Source organism: Chamaea fasciata, unplaced genomic scaffold, assembly GCF_029207755.1.
Source record: "Chamaea fasciata isolate MVZ Bird 193981 ecotype frontalis unplaced genomic scaffold, bChaFas1.0.hap1 SCAF_1, whole genome shotgun sequence".
Lineage (NCBI taxonomy): Eukaryota > Metazoa > Chordata > Aves > Passeriformes > Sylviidae > Chamaea > Chamaea fasciata.
In genome coordinates, this window is record NW_027094086.1 from 136045622 (window position 1) to 136068894 (window position 23273).

The 23273-nt window shown below is 39.4% G+C and overlaps 1 protein-coding gene across 12 annotated transcripts in view; it reads left to right on the forward strand.

The window, feature by feature from the left end:
- The window catches only part of KIAA1217 (KIAA1217 ortholog), a 345995-nt gene that overhangs the window by 258370 nt on the left and 64352 nt on the right, over positions 1-23273 (forward strand). For 11 of the 12 annotated variants that reach the window (XR_010723303.1, XM_066199028.1, XM_066199083.1 and 8 more), the window contains 2 exons: positions 11167-11365; positions 15896-15989. Coding sequence is in view for 10 of the 12 variants with exons in the window: in XM_066199028.1 (XP_066055125.1) it covers positions 11167-11365; positions 15896-15989 (293 nt within the window). In the remaining 2 variants the exon portion in view is untranslated. Of the gene's footprint in view, positions 1-11166; positions 11366-15895; positions 15990-21482; positions 21575-23273 lie in introns of those variants that run through there. The other variant, XM_066199092.1, reaches the window with a different exon arrangement.

Consider the following 23273-nt stretch of genomic DNA (forward strand, 5'->3'; position numbering starts at 1 on the left):
CTTAAGAGGGACTGACAGGTCTATAGGAAAAATAGACTGAAACAACTAGTTCCAAATAATGAATTGGAAACACTAGGAAATTTCCTAGGAGACCCTAGAAAATTATAATACTCTAATGTAGCTCAGGTTTTCCTTCCAGCTTTCCTGGACTTTATTTTCTTTCTCATTTTTTCAAATTGCAATAGTGAAAGGTTTTGGACTTGGAAAGAAAAATACACACAGCTCTTACCTGAAACGTTTTGTATCAAAAGAGCAAAAGAAGCTAAACAATGACATTGACTTATCATATGAAAGAGTGAAATATATGACTTCCCAGCCTAGCACTTGTGCCCACAATTGCTGTTTACCTGTGAGTCTTTTCTCCTATAATAAAATGTCCTGTGTGTACCTGAAAAAAATGCTTCCAAGGAGCAAGATACTATTTAGTACATACTGTCCCAACAAAGGCACATTCTGTCCGACACGAAAAAGCTGTTATGCAGGGTATTTTAGATGCTGTGTCACATTGGAGCTGAATTTTGTTGCAGCAGGTTGTATCAGCATGGATCTGATGGGTTCATTGTAGTGATACTGGAGTAGATGTACAGTGTACTAAACAAACCCAGTAATTATCTAAGTCTGTGTCTGTCACTGCTCTATCTCTTAAATGACTTTTGAATGCAACCTTTATTATTTATTTGTACTTCAGTAATACTAAAGGACCTTGGGCGAAAACAGTGTCTCACTGTGCTGGGTAATACACAGTGACAAAATACTCCTATTTCCAAACCTTACAACATGCATAAATCAGAATGAAAAGTAGTGGAGATAATAGGAGAAGTAATGAGTGTACAGCCTGGATGAACTGAATAAAGCTATATCAGGGTGGCCGTGGCTTTTCTCTTTATCCCAAATCATGCCCTCACAAAAGGTGTAATTTCTTTATCCAGCTCTATCATCACTTCATATTCTGATTTAGCAGCAGCAGTTTGAGCCTTCAGCATTTGGTGTCTGCTGGAAGGCAGATCTGACATCTGGAGTAGCTTGTACAGGCCTCCTTCCTTCAGGGAAAGGTAGGAGGCCAGATGGAGCTGTCCCGTGGGGTGTATCTAGCACAGGAGTTATCACTTGGATAAATCTGATCTAATTTTTGTGTTAGGTAAAATTTGCAAGTCTCCCTCTGATATAGTAAGTCAAACAAACACCAGAGCCTGCCATTTGACATGGGCATGCAAAGGAAAAAAGTGTGTTGTGCTTCCATGCACTTGACTTGGGCCAAGGAGAGAAGCATAGCCTGTCTCTCAGTGCACTGTATTTAGGATTTGCTGCCTGGACTGTCAGCAAGTCCCTGAATGAGGACAGCTCTTGGATTTAATCATTGCTCCCAATACTGTTTATAGATTTAGGTAGTGATTCTAACACATAGTTACTATGCTGGACCTAAGTTCAGTTTTCTGTTCCCAGAAGGAAATAATGTCATCTCTGGGGTATCATATAAACTGTCTCTTGTATAAGTTCTTGTTCTCTATCTCTTTTCTGCATTTCTGGCTACAGAGTACCCAATTCAAGCAGGATAAGAGGATAATCACTGCATCAGAATCTTGTTGAGAGCCCGCTAATTAGGGTGCTCTCTTGGGACAGCAGGGGCAATGGTCTGAGCAGCTCTAAAGATGGGAGCCCTTCTGGATATTTTTTTTAACTACTCAACTGTTTCGTAGGAGATAGGTGCTTGTACCATTGCTTTGCCCAATTACCTTCTGTGATGAATAGACCATCTGTGGGTATGAGGGCAGAGTGGATGTTGTTTATCTTGGCTTTAACAAGGCCTTTCATATCTCTCATAGCCCCCTTGTAGCCACATGGGGGAGGGAGGAGTGGCCGTCATGGTGTGTAACTGGCAGCTGGGTTTTAGCTGTGCTCGTCAGGGCTGGACTCTGGGGCCAGTGATTTTTGACATCAGAAACCTCGTTGTTGGGATGGAATGAACCAGCAGTAGGGTCAAGTCTGACACTAAGTTTGAGAGAGCATTTTATATGCTGAATAGTCAGATGGCCACTTCACTGAGTCCCAAAGAGCCAGAGAAATGGACTAGCCAAAGATAAGAAATGGACTAGCCAGAGATCACTGAGACCCAAAGAGCCTAGAAATGGACTAGAAATGGACTTCATGAAACTCCAGAGAGGCAACTGCAGCCTTTCATCAGGGACAGAACAGTCTTGCAACAATACTGGCAAGGACAGGTTGGCTTGGTAGCAGCTTGGCAGAAAGGACTTAAGGTATGACAACAAGGTGACTGTGTGTTAGCAGCATGTCCTTGCAGCAAGGGAAAACTGCACAGCTGTCTATAGGAAAAATTTAGCCAGCAGATCAAAGGAAGTTATTATTCCCCTCTTCTCACCATTTGTGAGATTGCACTGTGTCCATTTTTGGTTCCCCAATGCATAAAAGATAATGACAAATTGGAGTGAGTCTAGGAAATGGCCTCTTGGCATTCTTCTTCTTAATCATGCAAACTAAGATCCTGGTTCCGATATCCTGTCTGAAGTAGGTTGTGAGGATTTCACACAAATTCAGGCTGTTTGTTAGAGCCCAGAGAGGTGAATTTTTGGTGTGCTATGCTCTTAGCAGCTCCTAACCAGCTATGCTCTTAAATGCTGATGGCTCAACCCCTAAATTTGCTGCTGACAGCAGTGAACTTCCTAGAAATGAAATAACTTCAGAAGTATTGAAGAGAATTCCTGCTGTAAGTACAGACCACTTGGTAAATGGAGCAAAATTACAAAGGCATGCATAGCCTACATGACTTTAATGCTTCACGGCTATGGATTATTAAAATGGTCACATTCGGCCCTTGAACACATCAATTGTACCTCGTTTAGTACTAAAAAACAGGGTTTATTAAAAATAGTTATTACTTAAATAATGAGTTTGATACAGCTGATTTATCCACAAAGGAAATACAATTGGGTAGGATCTCTCTTTCTTCATGTTTATTCAAGAGTAAGAACAAGTATTCCAAGAAATTGAATTGGTATTTTCTTGTCTTTTTTGCTTTTGCCCATTTAAAAGTTACTAACAAAAATGTGAAGTACTTGACTACAGTCAAGTACAGCCTTAAATGCTTCGTGTGTCTGCGTAGTCTTTGGCAGGCACATCCTTGGAAACTGTACTGGTCAGCTTGGCACCCTTGGCTGGGAGCCAACAATGGCTTACTGGCTTCTTCAGAGGTCAGGGGCTCAGCTTCTGGTGGACTAAAGCAGAGCCTGCATGGACATGCCCTGTGCCTCTGTGTGTGGACTTCTCTGATATTACTATGCTAAACTGGTGAATGTGAACTGCAGGAAATGCAGCATGGCAGAGCCTGTGGGGGCCCTCGGAAACATAGCTCTGGTACATATGAAACCTCTTGTTCATCTCACTGAGTTGTTCAGTTGTAATTTTTAAAACATTTTTTCATTCACTATTGTAGGGGTTTTGTGTTCTTCCAAGTTTGCTGGCATTGTTTTGTCTGTTTGGGGTGTGAAAAAATCACCTTATGGTCATTTGGGCTATTCTGTGCAACAGAACGCAATTCTTGTCCAAAAGTCATCCTGCCAGAACATTGATTTACATCTGGGGACCTCGATTAAACTGAAATGTTCCCTCAGAATCTCTAGATGATAGAAGTAACTGTTCACAGTGGATGGACTTGCTGATATAGGTGTATAGACAAAGTTGCCTTTTGGCAATAGGCCTTTTCACTGGTTTTATCAGGAATCAACTGGGGAAAATACTGGGCTTTCTTTAGGTAAAAAAGTTGCCCATTTTCTTTTTTGGTTTTCACTTATTCTTAGCCAACTGAATGCATTTGTTTGTAGAAAAGTGGTAGTATTTTAGTGGCAGTTAATAGTATTTATTTTTCATAACATTTTGGTAGGAAATTTATGTGACTATTGAGTTTTCCATCTGTATTTTTCATTAAGTAACAAATTATTGCGAGCCACTGTAAGTAGCAAAGATTAATAAAACAGCAGTAAAATTTAATAAATTAAACAGTTCCTGTTTTTATGGAAACTGTTATTAAACAACTTAATACCTTGAACAAATCTCTTCAGACTATTGTGCAAAAAATAAATAAAATAAGTAATTGCTTTTATTCATTAAAAGATATACTTTTTTTTTCTCTTTTATTTTCTTAGTACTTGTTGACAGCTAAGTATATTTATAGAATATTTTCTGAATGTGGAGGACAGATTTTCAGGAGGGAGTACTAACAGAAGTTATTATGAGAGCTTCAGGCTAGAAATACCACAAAGATCATGGCAATGACCTCAGACTAGTTGAAACTGTGTGGTGAAATAGGAGAGTTAAGTCTTGAGGGTATGGAAAGTAAGAACTTCATATTGAGGAACTTCTTCCATGCTGCATGAGTTGTTACTGTAATAAATGTGTGTCTGCATAACTTTGGCAGAATTTGGTTATACGTGTTTGCTCTGTTTATTAGATAGTTGGGGAGAAGGAGGGATGGGAAACAGAGAACAATATGGCCCTATGCCATCCTTACAGTGTAATATATGACAATTTTGTCCAAAGCAAAGAAAAAATGCAAGTTTCTTGAGATCTTAGTAAAGAGAAGTTAAAATTTTAATCTGCCCTTTTGAGGAAAGGCCTGGCCCCAACAAAAACAGTTACCATTGAGACTTCAAAGATTATCCTTAGTTTTTAAAAGTCATGCAAGTCTCAAGTAATGATTTGACATAGATATAAGTGAGAAACAAGGATGGTTTTTCTCACTTTTGCATGTTACCATTGCTGCTGACTTCAGCATGAGGGAATGTGCAGACAGACCCAGTGACTCAATGGACTTATGGTGGCATTTCAAGCTAAAGCAGCATGAAAAGACAAAGATTGCCCATCTTCTCAAAAAGATGTGGTTAACTCATGGTTAGGGGTAAAGAATGAAACTATTATAATGGCATTTTCCCCATTTTAGTTATACATTGCTTTGCATCTTGTATTTCAAGAAGGTCCAGAGCTCCCAATGCACTGATTGCTGTAGTCTAACCATCTTTATTATTACTAGAAATTTTCAGATTTGACACAGAATTTCCAGAGGATACGTACAGTAGCCATGTTGGAAGAGAGTAGGAGTGCCTTGTTCATGCTGGTAGTTTTTGGTTGTGTGGGAAGGTTTCAATGCTCCAGCCCCCAAAAATCCTACACCAGCCAAATACAGATTTTATCATCAGTTGATACCTCTCTTCATCTGGATTAAGGTATTGCCAAATGCCAGTAAGATACTTCAGTGCAGAAATTTGCAAGACATCTTGCCTGCAGAGAGGAAGCCGTGTAGGTTCACGGAAAAGAAACTTATGAATTCAAATGTAAGCTTTAACTGTATTTTATTTCATAACACTGAGGAGTTATTTTTCTGCCTAAGCTTTTTCTTTTTCATTATAAGAGAATTATGTGAGAAATTGTATTTTTCCATTTAAAATACATTCTTTGAGAGAATTAACATATACTTTTAAAGGTCATAGAAGAGGACACAATCTTGTTTGTTTACTTATTCTTGTTTTATCAGGTATTTAACTTTCCTCCCTTAAATAATGAATTTTTGAAGATAATTTTTGTTCTTTAAACAAAAACTAATTATGATTAAGCTTCTCCTGAGTAGTAAACTGCCCTGCATGGAGATCATTGTTAGCAGTATAGCCATGATAACGTGATGCTTAGTCAGGGTTAGGTCAGCCCTGTGTATGTCGTGGAGGTGCTGAGAGATGTGAGCTGGGTGGTTTCCTGACACCTGCATGACATTAGCGCTCGCCATAAGGAGTAAACCTTTACCAGTTGTAACTCAAGGAGTCATGGTCTTATCAGTATGGCTGCTCTGCCAACCCTGTTGTGGGTATGCAGCTCCTAGACCCTGTGTGTTCAGGTGAGATTCACCATCACACTGTTGAGAGCATGTCCTCAGCTCCCAAGTGTGTTTTGCAGCCCAGCAGCACTGTCCGAGCTGACTGCCTTTTTGTGAACGTGGTGTGTGTGCCTGAGCACAGAGCTGTGCTGGCTGAAGGCACAAGGAAGGCTGTGCTGGGCACCCCAACCCAGTGCTGATGGGGTCAGCTACACAAGTCAGGTTAACTCTGCATCTTTCATTGCACTGCATTGTGATTCATGTAGATCATCTCTGAGAGAAATGATGAAATATTTTGCACATCCTGCCACTGACCATTGATAAAGAGGCAGCAAAAAATGCTGTGTTTTGAAAGAGCTCTGTGTGTAGAGAAGGAAAGGGCAATCATGTGGTGTGTTCACAGGATCATCATCAGATCTGGGTTTGATGCATGTAAACCTTTCTATGAACATGTTCTTTTGCCTCTTGGCTGTTTAATTTCCCTTCTATAAAGCATACCTTTTTGTTGATAGGAATGTTGGGAAGCAATTTGTTACAAGGTTTATGTTACTAAGGCCTACATGTAAATGTTTTCTGCTGTGGCCTGTGTTTAAGTCTGTGGGCTGTTGCTTGTAGGGTGATGGATGACCAAAAATTCCGGAGGTATTTCTGCAGCTAAGTTATACTATATGACAAAGGGGATGGCTTAACATTATAGTTTGTGTTGTAGCTGTAGGACAGTGCAGGACTGGCTGTACCTCAGAGTTCTTGGAAATGGGAGCCACAGCATTGCCTGACGTTGTAGTAGTTTGAAGGCAAAACAAATGAGAGGCTCCAAGTCAGAGATACAATTTAATAGGAAAAAAGGAAAGAAAGTAAAATAAAATAGATGCAATAATACAAAAGACCACTGACAAAGTCAGAATACAACCTGAGTGGAGTGATGGAAGCAGTCCAGATGAGGTGGTCTTCCTGAAGCAGTGATCCTGTAGAAAGGTCTGGTAGCTCGGGTCCTCTGGGAATCCAGTGGGTAAGCGCCCCTCTGGTGTTCAGAGTCTCAGCTTATATCCAGGCTGGAATGCTTGGTTTCTCCCTCTGGGCGGAGCATCTCACAATGGGATGGTGAGTCATGTGATAAGGCCTGATGGGCCCATTAACAGGAGGTAGTCCAGGAGGGGGTTATCTGTGAGCTGTGTAGCAAAGGTGCTGATGGGCCCATTAACAGAAGATAAGCCAGAGTGGAGGAGGCAGGGAGCACTGCCTCACCTGGTTTCAACAGTTCTTGAAGATGGTGATAGAATATACTTCAACCCAGGACAGACGTGCACTTTCAAAACTGTTGTGTGGTGTCATTACCTCGTTCACAGTCATCTTCATACATGTTGTCCTAGAGTAGCAGGGAATTTCAAAGTCCTCTTTAATCTGTGTTGTATAAAAATGGGCACAATCTTCATGTTTCAGGTAAATCCATTGTAACAGAAGCGTTAGTGCAAGAGGGACTTGAGGGTACACAGAGACAGGAACATCCCTTGTGTTTAATTGTCTTTCCAGCAGCTTTGCTGACGTATGTTCTCTGCTCTAACAAAAAACATTCCTGAGTTATATTCAATTTCTTCTTGCTTTAATCTCCATGGGAGTGATTTTTAGCTGAAGGTAAAACACACCTCAGAGCTCCAGCAGCTCACATGAAGTGGAACCTGTGGATATTGTTGGTGTTCAGAATTTCACCTGGGCAATATGTGGAAGAAAAATATCATGAATGATTTTAACTAATGGATTTTGAGTGTCTATATTCTGTCATGCTCAAAAAGGATTTTTAGAAGTGAGCAGTTAGTTCTGTCAAGTAGGAAATGCCCTAAAGCATTTCTGTATCATGATATGGATCAGACAACTCAAGAGGAAAGGCAATAGGTTTTTTTTAAGGACATGTGATTTAAAGGTGAATAAAGAAAAAAAGAATTCTTTATGCTTTTGAAAATATTTTTTCTCTCTCAAGCTGACATTGGGGCCAAAACATTTCTCCAAGTTGTATGTTTAAGCTGTCTGTTTTAAGGCAAAATATGCATTTTTGCTTTGAAAATTGAGGACTCAAGGACAACTGTGATTTTGCTTTGGATCAGTATTTTGTGGGAGTGTTGAAGCACAGGCAGAATCAAGAGTGTTCTACAATGATTTCGACTTGTGTGTAAGGAAGACTTTTCAATTTTGCCACTTACTCTGTGTTAATGGTTTTAGTAGCTCAATACTGAGTGTGTTTTTAATGGTCTGAAATTCAAAACTAGCACTTCTAAATTTTGCACTAGCTTTTAAACTGGGGAGAAAAGAGTTACATCCAACTGCAAAGCTGATATGCAAAGCCTGTCCTTTTAGCCAAAAGATCTTTTTTTTTTCACTAAATCCAAGAAAGTTTAAATGCCAAAACATAGAAGGTTCCTTAGGTTCTTCAAAAGAACTGAAAGCTATCATGAGAAATCAGTGTCTTTGCATGCATTCTTGGAAAAGTGAAATAAATGCAATCATTAACTTAATATTTTTAAGAAATGTAGTTAGTTTCTGAATCCTAAAGGGTATTTAGCTGCATAGAATATTTGAGCACTAAAAAGACAGTTTTACCTAGAAGAACATAAAGAAATAGATGATGTCTGAAATTATAATAAAAATAGAAAAATAGTTTAATAGCTCATTAAATATTGGCATTAGAAATAAAAGTCATAGGAAAACTCCTCTCAGTCTTTGAAAGAAAACTAGTTTAATTTCAGTCTGAAAAAAGATTTCCAAACAAAGGAAAATGGAAATTTGTAGTAGGATTCGTATGGGGTTTGATTGCAGAATCAATGAAGAAAGAGGTATCAGCTCTTGATTATAATACAAAGATTAGGTTAGCAGCTCTATTTTGTAAAAACAGCCTAATATTAAATAATAGTTAGGTAATGCTGAGTAGTCTATTTAGTATTCATGAAAGTTAGCATCTTCCTTCCCTAAGTGCAAGCACAATTATCTACCCAGTGATTGTAGGAACATCTGACTGTGTCAGTCTTCCTTTATAGCAATTGTGGGCAACATAGGGACAAAAATATTAAAGACTAAGGGTAGATGGGGCTCATCTTAGCTTGAAATGCCTTCTCTTCTTTTATTAATTGCCTTTCAATTCTATGACCTCAGCTTTTCCCATTGCTTTTGCTCAATGTTTGTATCTCAGCACCATAAACTGCCCAACCTGTTGCCGATGACTTTCAAGTGTGACTCACTAACTTACCATCTAAATTTTGTGATTTGCTGATGACTGATGGACACTGCACTGAGGGCCTTGTGTTCCCAACCCTCCTGATTATATTGGTCATGGGAGAAGAGTGCATCTACACTGCAACTGATGTGGTGAATTCAGGTTGTGTAAAATGCTCTGCCAGACTTTAGGCCACCTGTGTTAATTATTAGTTGATGCAAAGGCCTGGCAGCACAGACTCTTCCCAAGATTGGACAGAATCCAGTAGAGGGTCACAAGGATTATTAACTTGGTTGGAGCCTCTTTGCTCTGACAGGTTGAGAGACCTGGGACTCTTCAGCCTGGAGAAAAGAAGACTCAAGGGCAGTGATGTCATCAGTGTACAAAAGAACCTGAAGGGAGGGGGCACGGAAGAGCCAGGCTCTCTTCATTCACATCCAGCGAGAAGGCCAACGATAATAATCACCAAATGAAACATGAGATTTCCCCCTAATATCGGGAAACCTTTCTTCACTGTTAGATTGACCAAGCACTGACACAAGTTTCCCAAAAAAGCTGCAGAGTCTCCATCCTAGAAGATGTACAAAAAGTGTCTGGAATTGGCCCTGTGCATGTGACTGTTGCTGTCCCTGTTTGAGTGGGATGGGGGTGGACCAGATGACCTCCAGAGCTGCCTTCCAACCTCAGCCATTCTGTGCTCTGCCATCTTTTTACACCACTGTGGAAGCTGTACTTGCTCCATCTCATACACACAGGAAGACAATAAAGGTGTTTCCTCCTGGGACGATGCGGTGTTGTACAGAGACACCTGGGGTGGCTCAGAAACAGCACAGTGCATTCAACTGAGCTACCAGTCCCCATTTCCTTGTATCCAGAGTAGTTCAGCTGAACACTCGCTTCTGAATCTACTCCCTAGTGCTGTACATTCCAAGAAATTGCTGAATTTAGTTGCAGTTCTGTGGCAACTTGTTTCCTGCTGTGCAGGTCCTAATAAACCTTCCCACATTGGAGGTGCTCATGAGAAGATCTTTTGGTTTTCTTTAGGAGCCAGACCCAGCATGGTTAGAGCTCATCAACTCCACCATGTACAGACTGATTTCTTCTGTTGATTGAGATGGGTCTTCTTGAGTGCTTTAGTCCTTGGAGGGCTTGGAGGTCACGATAACGTGGGACTGGGCTGTAGCAATGCTCATGAGCCAGACTGATGCAGTACTGGCCAGTGGAGTACAGGCACCTGCTGATTTTACTGGAGTCAGCATAGGCCTGGAAGGGCCAACACTGGCATCATGGAAGAGGTGCTTTGTATCCCTTCCCTCAGTCCCTGGTCTGTATTATTCATGTTTCTTTCCATTATTGAGTATATCACAGCCTCTCATTCCCTGAAGATAGCTATATCAGAAAGGTGCTCTGTCTTGAGTGAATGACAATGTCGGTATTTTGCAATTCAGCATCTAAGATTACTTATGTTTCTCCCTGAGTGCTAAGCATGATTATTAACAGTGCTGTGAAACTGAAAGGTTCCAAAATTGCTCTTGTTTTTTGCGGGGTACCTCAGTTTTGCTCCTGGCAGGAGTTTGACCTGAGGCTTTATGCTATATAATGCCAGCAAATTGAACTGTGAATATAAAATTCCTTGTGCTAAAATGAAAATCTTGGTTTTCTTGACAAGTGTGAGGTTATGTATAAGAAAAGCTGGTACTATTAAAGTATACATTTCTTCCTCAGCTACTTTTTTGAAAAGTACCTTGTGATTTACCAACAACTTCCAATACAGAGCTAACTTGGTGGGTTTGAGATTTTCCAGTAGGATTCATAAGGTAAACTTCTGATTTATCTAACTGAAGGACAGTAAGAGGCATCTCAGTACTGGGACTAGCACATTTATCAAGGCTGAACCATATCATTGTTCTGTGCTCTATTCCAGTAGTCTCTTGAAAAGGAGAATGATATATGTGCTTTATTTTTTAAAGAGCTTATGTTGGTTTTTCTCTTTTCATTATGGGCTTGGTCTGTGTTCCACATAGGCTTTGAAACCAGATCATTACTGTGCATTTAAGAATATGTATCTTTCTATTACTTTTGCTTGCAGGTGTATTATATCTTCAGTATGGAGATGAAACAAAGCAGTTGAGGATGCCGAATGAAATCACAAGCACAGACACAATTCGTGCCCTTTTTGTAAGTGCCTTCCCCCAGCAGCTGACAATGAAAATGCTGGAATCGCCCAGTGTCGCCATTTACATCAAGGATGAGAGCAGAAACATATACTATGAATTGTGCGATGTGAGGTAAGATGTGGAATTACAGCTACTGGTTTCATGGGGTTGGGATTTTTTGTGGTTTTTGTTTTGTTGTGCACTTACAGAATAGAAAGGAATGGGTTGATAAGTATCTGACAGAGAGTGTCCTGACACATAAAGGCATGTTCAGTGGTATCTGAGTAATCCAGGAGGTCTGGTCTGACGATGCCTTTAGCTGTAGGTGCAATATCCATCGCACAAGCCACTGATAAATGGCATGCCTTGTTGAAATATTTGTATAATATACAAAGGTTTGCATATTTAATATGCTCGTTGAACTTTAACAGAGACACAATCATTTAAAATACAGAATATGGAATAAACATTCACAAAAAAGCTGGGTTGTTCCTTTCCTGGGAGGGCAAAGCCTGATCTCATGAGCCTGAAGTAGCAAATATGAATGTCACTGATGTCCTCACAACAGTGCCATCTGAGCCATCTAACAGCGAAAGCCCTGTGGCACTGGTGACCACTGCTGCAGCCCCACCACCTTCCTGTTATATGTCAGGATGCAGCAACTGATGCAGTCACTTCCCTTCTCTAATTCAGAGCTTGGTCAATAAATGGTTCACCTTTCTATCCTTTATTTTGTTGGAGTGCAGCTTCTTAATTAACCAGGTTTCTGCAGCAGAAGTTCCAGGGTCTGAGGGTCCCTAGAAAGTCCCAAATCATGCATAAATAAAGTTCTGAGGTACACATCAGACATGTTACACTTTATAAATAAATTGTGATAAAAATGGACAGAGGAGCATAAGATGAAGGAGAAAGCAGAAAAACTGTTTGCTACTCTGCCACTAATGCAGGAAAAGTCTGTAGTGCAAGAGAAGTGTACTGTCCACTACTGTCTTGTTCCTTCTGGAGGTCCTATGGCTAAGGTTTTCCTCCCTATCATGCTGTAGTTAAAGGAGCAATTGGAGCTTTTCTAACCCTTCCCCATCCAATTTGCCCATTCCTGTTCTTAATCTTTGAGCACTCCATTTTCTCACTTCTGTCTTGCTTTCCTCAGGCTGTCTGTCCAGTGTCTTGTCATTAGCTAGTCTTTTGGATTTCAGTTTCTTTTAATCTTATTTGCTTTGCAGACTGCCACACCCCTGTTTGGCTACTGTAATATCTATGTGAAGACCCATCTGATTTTTTTCATCAAACATCATCATCTTTCAACATGGACCCAAGTTTCTTATACATCAGTTTATTCACAAGATTAGATCATTTGATTGAATCATGATAGGGTTTACTAGATCTCCATTGCCAAGTGCATTATATATTGCCAACCATAATTTAGCCCATTGGCACCTTCTCTCTCCCTTTATCCCTCCACCTTGCCTTGAGTTTCAGACTAACAGTTGACTACTTCATGCCCTTGAGAATGCTGTTGTTGATTATCCTACTGCCACTCCACCTCTTTTTGCCTTGCTCCCATTGCAGGTGTCACTCTGCCTGCCTCAGGCCTGGCTCAACCCCAACATCTGCTTCCTCTGTTTCTATGTCTGTATTGTAGAGCATTTCTAGAGGAAATCCCACAACCCAGCTGACTTCCTCCGTAACAAAATTCCCTCCTTCAGTTCTGCCAGCCTTCTCACTTAGGAAACTTCAGCATTCCTGGTAAACGGAGTCCATCACATACACTACCAGCTGCATTCTCACCACCTTAGAATAATTTCCACAACCGTTTCTCCATTTCTGTTCCTTAATCTTCACAAGATCTCGCCAGTGTTTCCCCTCAAAGAACAGATGAAGCATCCTTTTCCTCTCCTTTGTTTGCCATGTCTTCCTTCAATCCCTCTCTTTCCCTTAAAAAGGGGAGTTTCAGTCAGGTCTTTAAGCTCTCCATCTCCCTCAGTGGCTGCTCCATGTTCTTCTGTGCCTTGCATTAGGCCATCATACTCCTTCCCCTCTCCCCCATCCTCCTCCTTCTTTCTCTTCTTCTTCCCCTTCTTCTTCCCCTTCTTCCTCTTCTTCTTCCCCTTCTTCCCCTTCTTCTTCTTCTCCTTCTTTTTTTAACTTTTCTTTTTATCACTGGGGACAAAGCCCTGTCTTTCTACTTAAGTCCAGTCTTTTTCTTAAAGTGGTTCAGGGCTCTGCATCTAGTATAGTCTTCAGATTTTTGCTCCAGAACATCCCTATTTTACAGCCTTTCATTTCCCATGATACAGAGAGAAAACACTCCTGTAATTCTTCAATTTTTTAATAGCAACTGCTGTAATTGTCTTTTCTTGGCAGTTGGCACACGTAGTAGGTAATCTTGCTTGCTCTTATCCATTCAAATGAAGCAACAAAGATCATTCTTCTAGTTTGACAAGCAGACTGTTCTGCATGCATTTATTTTTCACTTGTCCTCTGACTGTATCTTCTCCATCTCATTAAACCACTTGTCTTCATTATGAGGGCTCCTCCAAGCCCACTTCAATGCTACGTTTCATTTCTTGTTGAGTACCAAGTGCCATCTGCTTCCACTTGGTGAATAATGCCAGTTTGAACTCTACATCTTTAATTTTCAAACAAGTGCCTTCCCCCTCTTTCAGGCAGCCCTCTAACGTGCTTGGAAGGTGTCATCCACAGACATCTGCAAAACCACTGCGTTGGTCTCCTTCCCACTCTCTGTTGCACTGCCTACTCAGAGCATGCCCGTGGTTCCAGGATTTGTTTACTGCTCTCTGGCTGGAGTGACTATGATCTTCTGAGTTCTTTTTGTTCCCTTATCTTCCTGCAGCTATCCTTTTGTCTTTTGTGACTCCTGTTCACCTATGTCTGCTGGTGAAAAGTTGTCTTCCTGGGGGTGTTTACACAGCACACACAGATCAGTGAGGCCTTTGAACATGCCAAGGGCATTTGGGAGCTACAATAATGCAAATTATAGTAATAATAAAGGTACAGTAACACATACCTGTTATCAGTAATGTTTATCTTAGAATAGCAACATGAGGTGAAATACATTCATATCAGAGATCAAATGCCTAGTATTTTGGTGCTTTGCCTTGCAGCAATGTTTTACTTTACTGTGTCGTGTTTCTACAAGAAATATTTATGGAAAATGCCTTTTAAAAACTCCAGTTGTTTGAGGTACCATCTCATAGCCATCAGACAGAAAAGACAGCAGATAAAATGCATTTAAATTAATAAATGCCATTTGAATGGCAGATTAGAGAGCTCGCTTTGTGTCGAGAAGAACATAGTCCCAAGACCGAGGCTGACAATGCTAACTGAGACTCCTAGTGCAGGTCTCAAAGCAACAGGGTCACATTTGCAAGATGGAAAGCAGTTTATGTTACCGTAAATAATTGAAGAACTCGAACTTGCTGCAAGGTAGCTATTTTCCTATGCAGTCTACAAGTAAACACCCATAAATACTAAATTTCTCATCAGCCCTCCAGTTCTTGAACACAAGACAGTGATCTGTCTCTTAAGCTGCAGGGTTTCTTTAATAACTACTTGACATCTACAACAGCAACACAAGTTCTGACTAGCTACCCATTCAAAGCAATCACTGATTGTAATATGACATTGTAAGAAAGAAATTGGACCTGCCCAACAATCCTTCCCTTCATTTTTAAATTATAATCCAAGTGATTAAGATCAGTTCACTAGACTTGTAGCTGCACCTGGAGGAAAGGAATTCAGTCACATGTGTAAGTAAATTCTCTAGAGATCACTACAGGGAAATGAAAGGAATCGCAGCTTTGAAAGGATGTGAGCATAGATTGGAGGCTTTGCTACTGATTAAATGTGAACCAGAAGTCAGCAGAACTCAGAGCAAGTGTCAAAGCCATAAAATTATTGGAAGGTAGGTCTTGGAACAAAATAAAAAGCTGTCATCTCTTTCCTAAATGTAGTAGTTAACAAATTAACTAATCAAAGACGAAGTGCAGAGTCCATCCTAAACAAAAGTTTTCTTGTAGGGCTTTTCATCTAAACTATTTCTGTGTAAGCTTTCATCAAAGTTTTTGCTAATTTGTTTCTCTAATACTTTTTCCCTTTTAAAACTGCCTTTATTATAGATAAAGTTTAGAGGAAGAATTTATCTACTACTGAATTTTTAGCTTTTGTGGATTTTTTTCAGCTTTGTGAACAAGCTGATTATTCAAATTTCCTTAAGAATAATTACAGTTAGAAAGACTGCTTTTCTTTTGATATTCTTGCTTCTTAGAATAGCAAAAATTTATGTGGGCTGAGTGCACAATAAAAACATGTAAATATTAACTAAATCCTTTTTGAGTGCTGTGTAAATGTTGAAGTTCTATTGTCTTCAAAGTGTTTTCACTATGTGGCTGGATCTTGAAAGAAACTTAACACTATCTAATTTTTATGGGTGTGGAGTTCTAGTGAAAGAATGATACTTCCCATGGGAAAGAGAATCAAAGTAGGCTTTTGTTTGTTTGTGTGTGTCTTAGTTATGGCATTTACATTTTTGTTATAGATCAACTGCAGACCTACTGTGTTTGTCTGTTACCTGAAACTTTCAGGCAGCAAAGTAAATAAAACTGCTTTCATCTGTTGTCATTGCTGATTCTTTAATTCCAGGAATATTCAAGACCGATCTTTCCTTAAAGTTTACAACAAAGACCCTGCACATGCATTTAATCACACTTCCAGAGCTGTAAATGGAGATATAAGGGTAAGTACTAATGCTAAATTTATACTCTTTTTTTCCTCCAGATTTTCTGCTAAATGTTTAAACTCTGAAATGTAATATGTACATAGTGATTCAGAAAATCAGGGGTACATATGTGGCACATGTACAGAAAAGGAAATAAATAATGCTTGTTGTAATGTGTTTTAACTGCTTTTCTTTTTCCGGTTATTTGCCCTGGGCATTAACTGGTTTTTTGATCTTGTTTAAATGCAGTAAAGCATGTGAAGCAAAACATAGCCTTTAATTACGTATTTTGTGACACAGACAGTACTCAGAGTTTTTACAGCTTCCTATTCTGTGTTTCCAAGCCCTTTACAATGAAGTATAGCATAGTGTCAGGACACTCCAGCAAAGTTTCAGCAGGGATTGGTTTCCAGTGGCCGAGCAGCTTTACCTTACCTTACCTTGAGTCTACTGAAACTCTTTGTAAATGATGGTTTTGAATAGGAAATTCTGGTAAATACCCATTGCGGTGTCAGTAGTTTTGTCTTTTTCTAAAATTTTCTACCTGCACTGAAAAAGGATGAGTATATATGTATTTTCAGGTGAACATTTTGTATTAGGACACTGCAGAGAATGCATTTGAAACATTTGATTTCTCTCTCTCTCTCACTGTGTTGCACAGTTCCTCTCATCCTTGCTGTAAATGGTGCCAAGAGAGCAGGAGATGCAGCTTGGAGCACCTCTTCCACCTTGAAACCTGCAGCTGGTGTTGCAGTAGAGGGTGGTGGTGGTGAGATTACACAACCTCATCTCCTCCCCACCCCTCCTGGGTCTGTCCACAGGAGACAGCACAACCAAATTAACTCCATGGGGCCAGAAGGGAATGCCACTACTGCTTTGTGGCTTTTATGTGCATTCCAAAGCTGATTCAACTGTGCAGAAAATTTCCTCTGAAGTGATTTTCTTAACTGTACATTTGCTACTTGGCTTTATTATCAATTCTGAGCATGTCTCACTGCTTTATTACTAATATTTTGTGTAAGTACTTCTTGTGTTTCAACAGTTTAAGGCCACAATATTTTAGAAAGATTGAAATAGTTTATTTATAGGCACTATTCTCAACCACCTCTCATTTATGCACTTCAATTATAAAATGGTCCTTTGGATAGGTCAGAAATCTAATTACTTGATTTTTCACACTGCTGCACACACAACAGGAGAAAGGAAATGGATGTGCTTCAGAGGGAAGGTGTGATAGTTTTTTGTGTATTCTGTAACATCCTGAAATTCTTCAGTTCTAGTTATATTCCTGTGACAGTAACTGGATGTATCCGATACATCTCGTTCATATCCAAAGGCATGACATACTGTCACTGTGCATTTTGACATTAATGCCTGTAGCTGTGGCCTTGTAAAGTTATGTTAAACTGTTCTTGTTCCATGTACAGTGGATGCTGAAGGTATATTAGCTTTATTTGTGTGGCTTTATTTGTGTGTTCTAGGCCTGTTTGAAGGTAGTTAACTACATCTATTTGAAAGTGAAAATTACTTCTTTGGCCCTCTTCCAGGTATTTGCTGCCTAGCAGAGTTGTTATGAGCACAGGTGCTACTTCTGTGCAAAAATTGCAATTATTTGAATTGCTTATTTTAAAATCTTGTGTTGTACAACACATGTGCACACTCAACATCTCCTGATTATATCTGAGTTAGCACCTTTTGGCCATAACTAAATAATAATGGTGTCACAGTGATGACCTTTGCAGAGATGGTGTTTTTGTGGCAGAATATCGTGTTTTACTTTACAGAAATGCAAAGACACCATTTTGAAATTCTGTGCATCCAGCAAAAGAGTTTTTTTTCTCATTTGGCTTGTGCTTTGCACTGGCAGATTTCTTGTCTTTCTGGTCTGAGAGGTGAAGTCAGAGCCAGAATGTTCATAGGAGCTTTGTGGAGAAACGTGCAAAAAGTCTTCCCTTTGATCTTTGTGAACTTCTGCACTTCAAAGTTATGAGCATGGAAACAAGTGATTTCTTGAGCTCAGAAATACTGAAGCCTGTTTTTCTAAGGATGTGTGTCTTTTGGTTGGGCTATTCCTTATACAGCAACACTCAGGTCCTAACTGAGGCTTTTCACAAAGTAATAACACTCTCTAGCATTCATCCTCTGGAGTCTAAAAAGCTGGAGCCCACACTGCAGCTGTTCCTCTCTTTGGGAGAAGTACAGTCAGATCTTCCATCAAATCACTAATTTGGCAAAATTTATTGGGACATAGTAGTCTTATGGCTTCTACTCCTTGGTTAAATCTGGTTGAAATTTGCCTGGGGTTTCACAGGTTATTAGTTCAGCAGAAAAAATAAACCAATAACCAGATGGGTTATTTATCCCTCTTTCCTTAGAAAACCAGAGTAAAGGAGGGGGAAATGTGAGGGTTCTAAGTGAAAAACATGTACATTTTATGTATTGCTATTGCAGAGCACCCATAAAATTGTAGAAAAACCTTTGCTTCTTCTCTCTCCTTTTATGTTTGCATATCTTTGCATTAGGCAAATTGATGTTCATCAATTACATACAATATATGAGTGCTAAATTCACTGCAGTGGGAAGGAGGGAGTGTGTGCTTGGCATCATGTTTAACTGGTTTAAAATACCTGCAGAAAAGCAGCTGATTGTCAGACCGTTGAAAACCAGCATTTAGAATATTTTGAATTAGTCATTGTAAGTATATTTTTCCATGATGATACTCTGAATGTGTATCTCCTGTCATCTGTGAGTTAAAGTTTTATTTTCTTGATGATTGGGAAAGTTTTGCCTTTCAGATTTTTCTACTGTTTGTCTTCTTGTCCCTTTGGAATGTTTATCCCTGGGTTTGATGACATTTAGGCGTTTATTCCTGTGCTTTATAATAATTTCCATGTAACTGGCCCAAAATAATCTAAGAAAAGAATGTTAGCTGCCAGCTTGAACACCTGTTTTAACTACCAAACAGATGTGAGACCTGTATAAGAATTGGCAGTAACACTTGAAGTATTAAGTATTACCCATATGGACAAGAAGACTCAAAATGTCCAAGAAGAATGTGGGATCTGTAACTAGCTTTCAGATCTTCTATTGGACCATCCAGCTTTCGTGTCCATTAATTCTAGTTTTCCTGCTCTTGTTTGTTTCATGCTTTTTTCTGAGTGGGTTGTGTTTGAGAAAAGGGAGTTGACTGAGGGTCCAAGCAAGCTCTTATAGGAAAGTTTTTCTTGAAATCCTTCTGAGTGCCTCACTTGCTTACTGGTGTTGGCTCTTTCCATCTCACAGAGCATGGTCTGTTTGACAGGTCTGCCATGTTGAATGCTGCTACGCAAGAAGTAGCCACATAGTGCTGTCTCACTGAATATTTGTGCTTGAGCTCTTCCTTTTTTATTTTCCCTTTCCCAAAATGTTCTCTGTAAATCTGCAACAGCTGGGGTATTTTTTTCTGAAAAATGTATCTTCACATTGCTGCCTTTCATTCATTTATTCCTTCACCTGAGCTTGTATCATTTATCAGCACTTTCTCTGTGCAACAATACTTTCTTCTGACAAAATGCTGTCTTATGAACAAATGTTTAGATGCTCTATTTTTCCCCCTGGCATTGTTCTGAATTCCAGTGTAGATGCATGTACACAGCCATGCTGCTCTGTGCCCTTAGAATTGCCATTTGTGATTTGTGTAGGTTGGAAGGGGCAGGCCCAGGCTGGCACTCAGTCAGCCATGGTGCATACACTGAATGCCAGGACATACCTGTAAGGAGCTGGCAGCGGGGTTTTACATGTTGCTGAGAGAATTGACACAGCTCCTTTCATCCTGGGCTGTTGAGCTGAAGTGATTCCCCCACCAAATGTGTGCAGCATATTTTCTAACCTCATTCTCTACACCCTCATTTTCTGGAGTGGCTAAAGGATAAAGAAACTTAAATCACAATCTCCCCCTTCTGTTATAGAAACGAGTCAGTGTTTCTGATGGTACAGCTGGAGACTGATAATGTTGGCTTATGCAGTGGTTTGTTTTGAGCTTCACCTAGCAGCTGATTTTGAGAACTGGGAGGGAGTTTTTACTTCATAAGAAACTAGTGGCTATTTTGCTTGGCAATCCATTTCTTCCCATCCACCTGCCCTAAAGTCTGCGGGGTACACTTTATTTTGAAGTGTCCTAGACCTACCATGGTTTTACTTAATTCTCTGACTTGCATAAGATCTCTGCTAGGTGAGGTCAGAATATTCAAAGAATGCTTGTTGTGGCTGTTGTTGTATTGAGGTATGCTCTGAGGTGTTTTGGATTTCTGTTTCTCCAAGAAAGAACAATTAGGACAAGTTGAGTCAGAGCTGAGTTGGGGCAGAGCAGGGTACCTGGAAACTCCACATTTTATGGGAGTTAGAGAGACAAAAAGATGATAATGTTCCTGACAGTAATAGGGGGTTTTGGCCGCGAGGGTGAGAGGAGTTAAAATGAGTTGTATAGGACAATGAGACAGACATTTGGTAATTGTTGGGTAAACTTGTGCCAAATAGCTTTTATTATTGAAATTACACACCACCAGGTTTTCATTTTTCTCCTGAGAGTGACTGGTTAGCAGGCTGCTAACATTTTAACTCTCTATAGCTAGGTGCAATGTGTGAAGTTAAAAATACCTTACAAGTACTAGAAACCCTCAAACAACTACCCAAGAATTTAAGGCTTCCAAGGAGGCTGAAGTTCAGTGCTGCTTTGCAGAAAAAATAGAGAAATAATAAAAGCAGAATAATTCTTCTGTGTTCTTAAGGTACCTGTAAATATACATCCATCTTCTTTAATTTTCGTTGGATAGCTTATGATCTTAACATCAATAAACATAAAAGTTGCAAATGCTGCCACAGTTATATCTTTACATTGCATACTCCAGCTTAAAAAAATAAGAGCTCTTTGCATTACATAGAGCTATTTAAAATAAAAGTATTTATTGGAAAATAATTCAAGCAATAAACTGGGTGAATGCATTTTAGTGCTAGGATGCCTACAGGACAGCATTTATATAAGTTGCCATGTGTTTACCTTACTGATCCTATTACTATGAAACTTTGTTTCCTTTTGGGAAGAAAGAACAAAAAAACAAAAGGAAAAGGCAGTTGCTAATACCTCTATTATCTGATAGAGACCTTCCAAATGATACAAATCTCATCTCTCCTGCTGTTTTGCTGTCTGCCTTTTCTAATGCTCTTTTTGTCATTGAGAGGTTATGACAACATAAGCCATATTGTATTTATAAACATCACGTGTTTCCTTGATATGACTTGCGGTGTCTGCCAAACAGAACACATGGAAGAAACATTTCTCATTAGCTCAGCATTGGTTTTGGTTATGCTGATTTCCGGGACAGGAAAAATGCCTTCCTCACTCAGATTTAACTTTCATACAGTGGAAAGAAAGCCTCTGAGTGTCCATGGAATCTCTTGAGCAGAGACGCTGCAGCTCTTTTAAGGCCACATACTTTGTCTGACGAAAAGAGAAAAAAGCAGTCTATTTTAAAGGGCAGATGTAATGGCACATATTGCTGAAACTAATTCTGAATTAAAATACCTGCCAAAGCCATCTAGAAACAGAATTCACCAAGAGATGTAAGGTAAGATGATGCTTATAAATAATGAAGGATATATAATTCCTTTTTTTTTTCTTTTTTTTTTTTTTTTTACTTTCCAAACTAAAATATATTTTCAGATTAACTGGGAATTTCAGTTAGAACAATGAAAACTGTTTCTTCTTCCTTCAGCTGTGTGAGAAAACAAATATTTAATTGCTCTTTACATCACCAACCTGTACTCTTAGATTTTATGTCTGTTTTACATATTGAACACGAACAGTTATTTTCCAACTTGCTGTTATAAATCTTGCCGAGATCTGAACAAAATTTATAAAAGAAGTCTCTGATGTTCTGGATTTTATTTTTACTGATTTGGATTTTACTACTTTTGCTTTGAGTGGGTTTTCAGTAATTATCAATTATTTATGCAGCTACAGACCTGCGGATACCAAGGAGTACCTGCATCAAATCAGTCTGTGATGAAAGACTGTAAATGTACCTGTTCTTTCATTCATGTGTCCTTTGATATACAGTACCTACTGCTGTGCAAAGCCTAAATTTGTGAGAAAAAGAATAGAATTTTCAGGAGAAAAAATGTAACTTTTATTTAGCTACACATAAAACAGTGTATTAATCTCAAATGTTTTCTAGCCCAAAGCTGTTTTGTTTAAAGATACAGTTCCTCTGTAACATTTGGATGGATACTGTACTGTGGCTTTTTTAATATGATGGTTTTGTGCTTTGGTGTATTTTTATTTATTTCACAAACATTAGGAATAGTATTATATGTATGTATAGGGAATATATGTATGTATAAGGAATATAACCTTGCAGATACTATTACTACACCAACATTTTAAAATATACTTTTTAGGGTTTCTGTAACTTTCAAATAATGAGGATGGATTTTAAGTTTATGTGAAGCTGCCGCTGAAAGAAAGTGTTGTGTTCTTGACATAAAACCGCTGAAGGAACACGAGCTTACTGCACCCATGCAATAATCTCCCAGTTAGTCTGAGAGGAGTGTCATATGGTAGATATCACAAACCAGTTACCTGGAAACTTCCAGAGAGTGGAATTTTTAGGGGGAGGGTTCGTTTATTTCCCACTAACAGGCCTATATTCAAGTTGGTCTGCCTTTCATGTTGAGGTTTGCTGAGAGCTTACCCTGCAGCTGATGAAGTTACCCACAGACAACATATTATCTCTTTTGGGTGAAGGTCTTTCCAGCCCTTCATTAAAAATAGAAATTTTATCTCTCATACATCTGAAGTTCTCAGGCAAAGATTTTGCTGCCTTCAGTGAGAGCTTGCCCTGAATAAAAGCATAAGGAATGGATTTGAGTCCATTTTTTATTGTCTAATAGTTTCTGGTTTTATTCTTACTCCACCTCTTTTTATATAATGCTTCCTTGTGCCAATTCTTTAGAAGTTTTGCTCTTCCCGCCCCCACCCCCGGCACTATCCTTGCTTTTAGTAGAACAGTTTGCAGTAATCTGACTGCTTACTTGAAATTCCTAAATAGTTGACAGAGTCAGATGTTGCCAGAGCTCCCTGAGCACACTGATAGATGATAAAAATTCTCGTGGCTGTGACCTGCATTAGGAGGAGGGGAGGTCCTTCTTCACCTCCTTTGTAAACCAGGTAGCTTATCTGAATTGCAGGAGTCACGCGAGTCAAAGTCCAGTCAAGTTTTATGACTACCAAGTAACTTTCCAAATGAGCTGTTACTCTACCAGGGG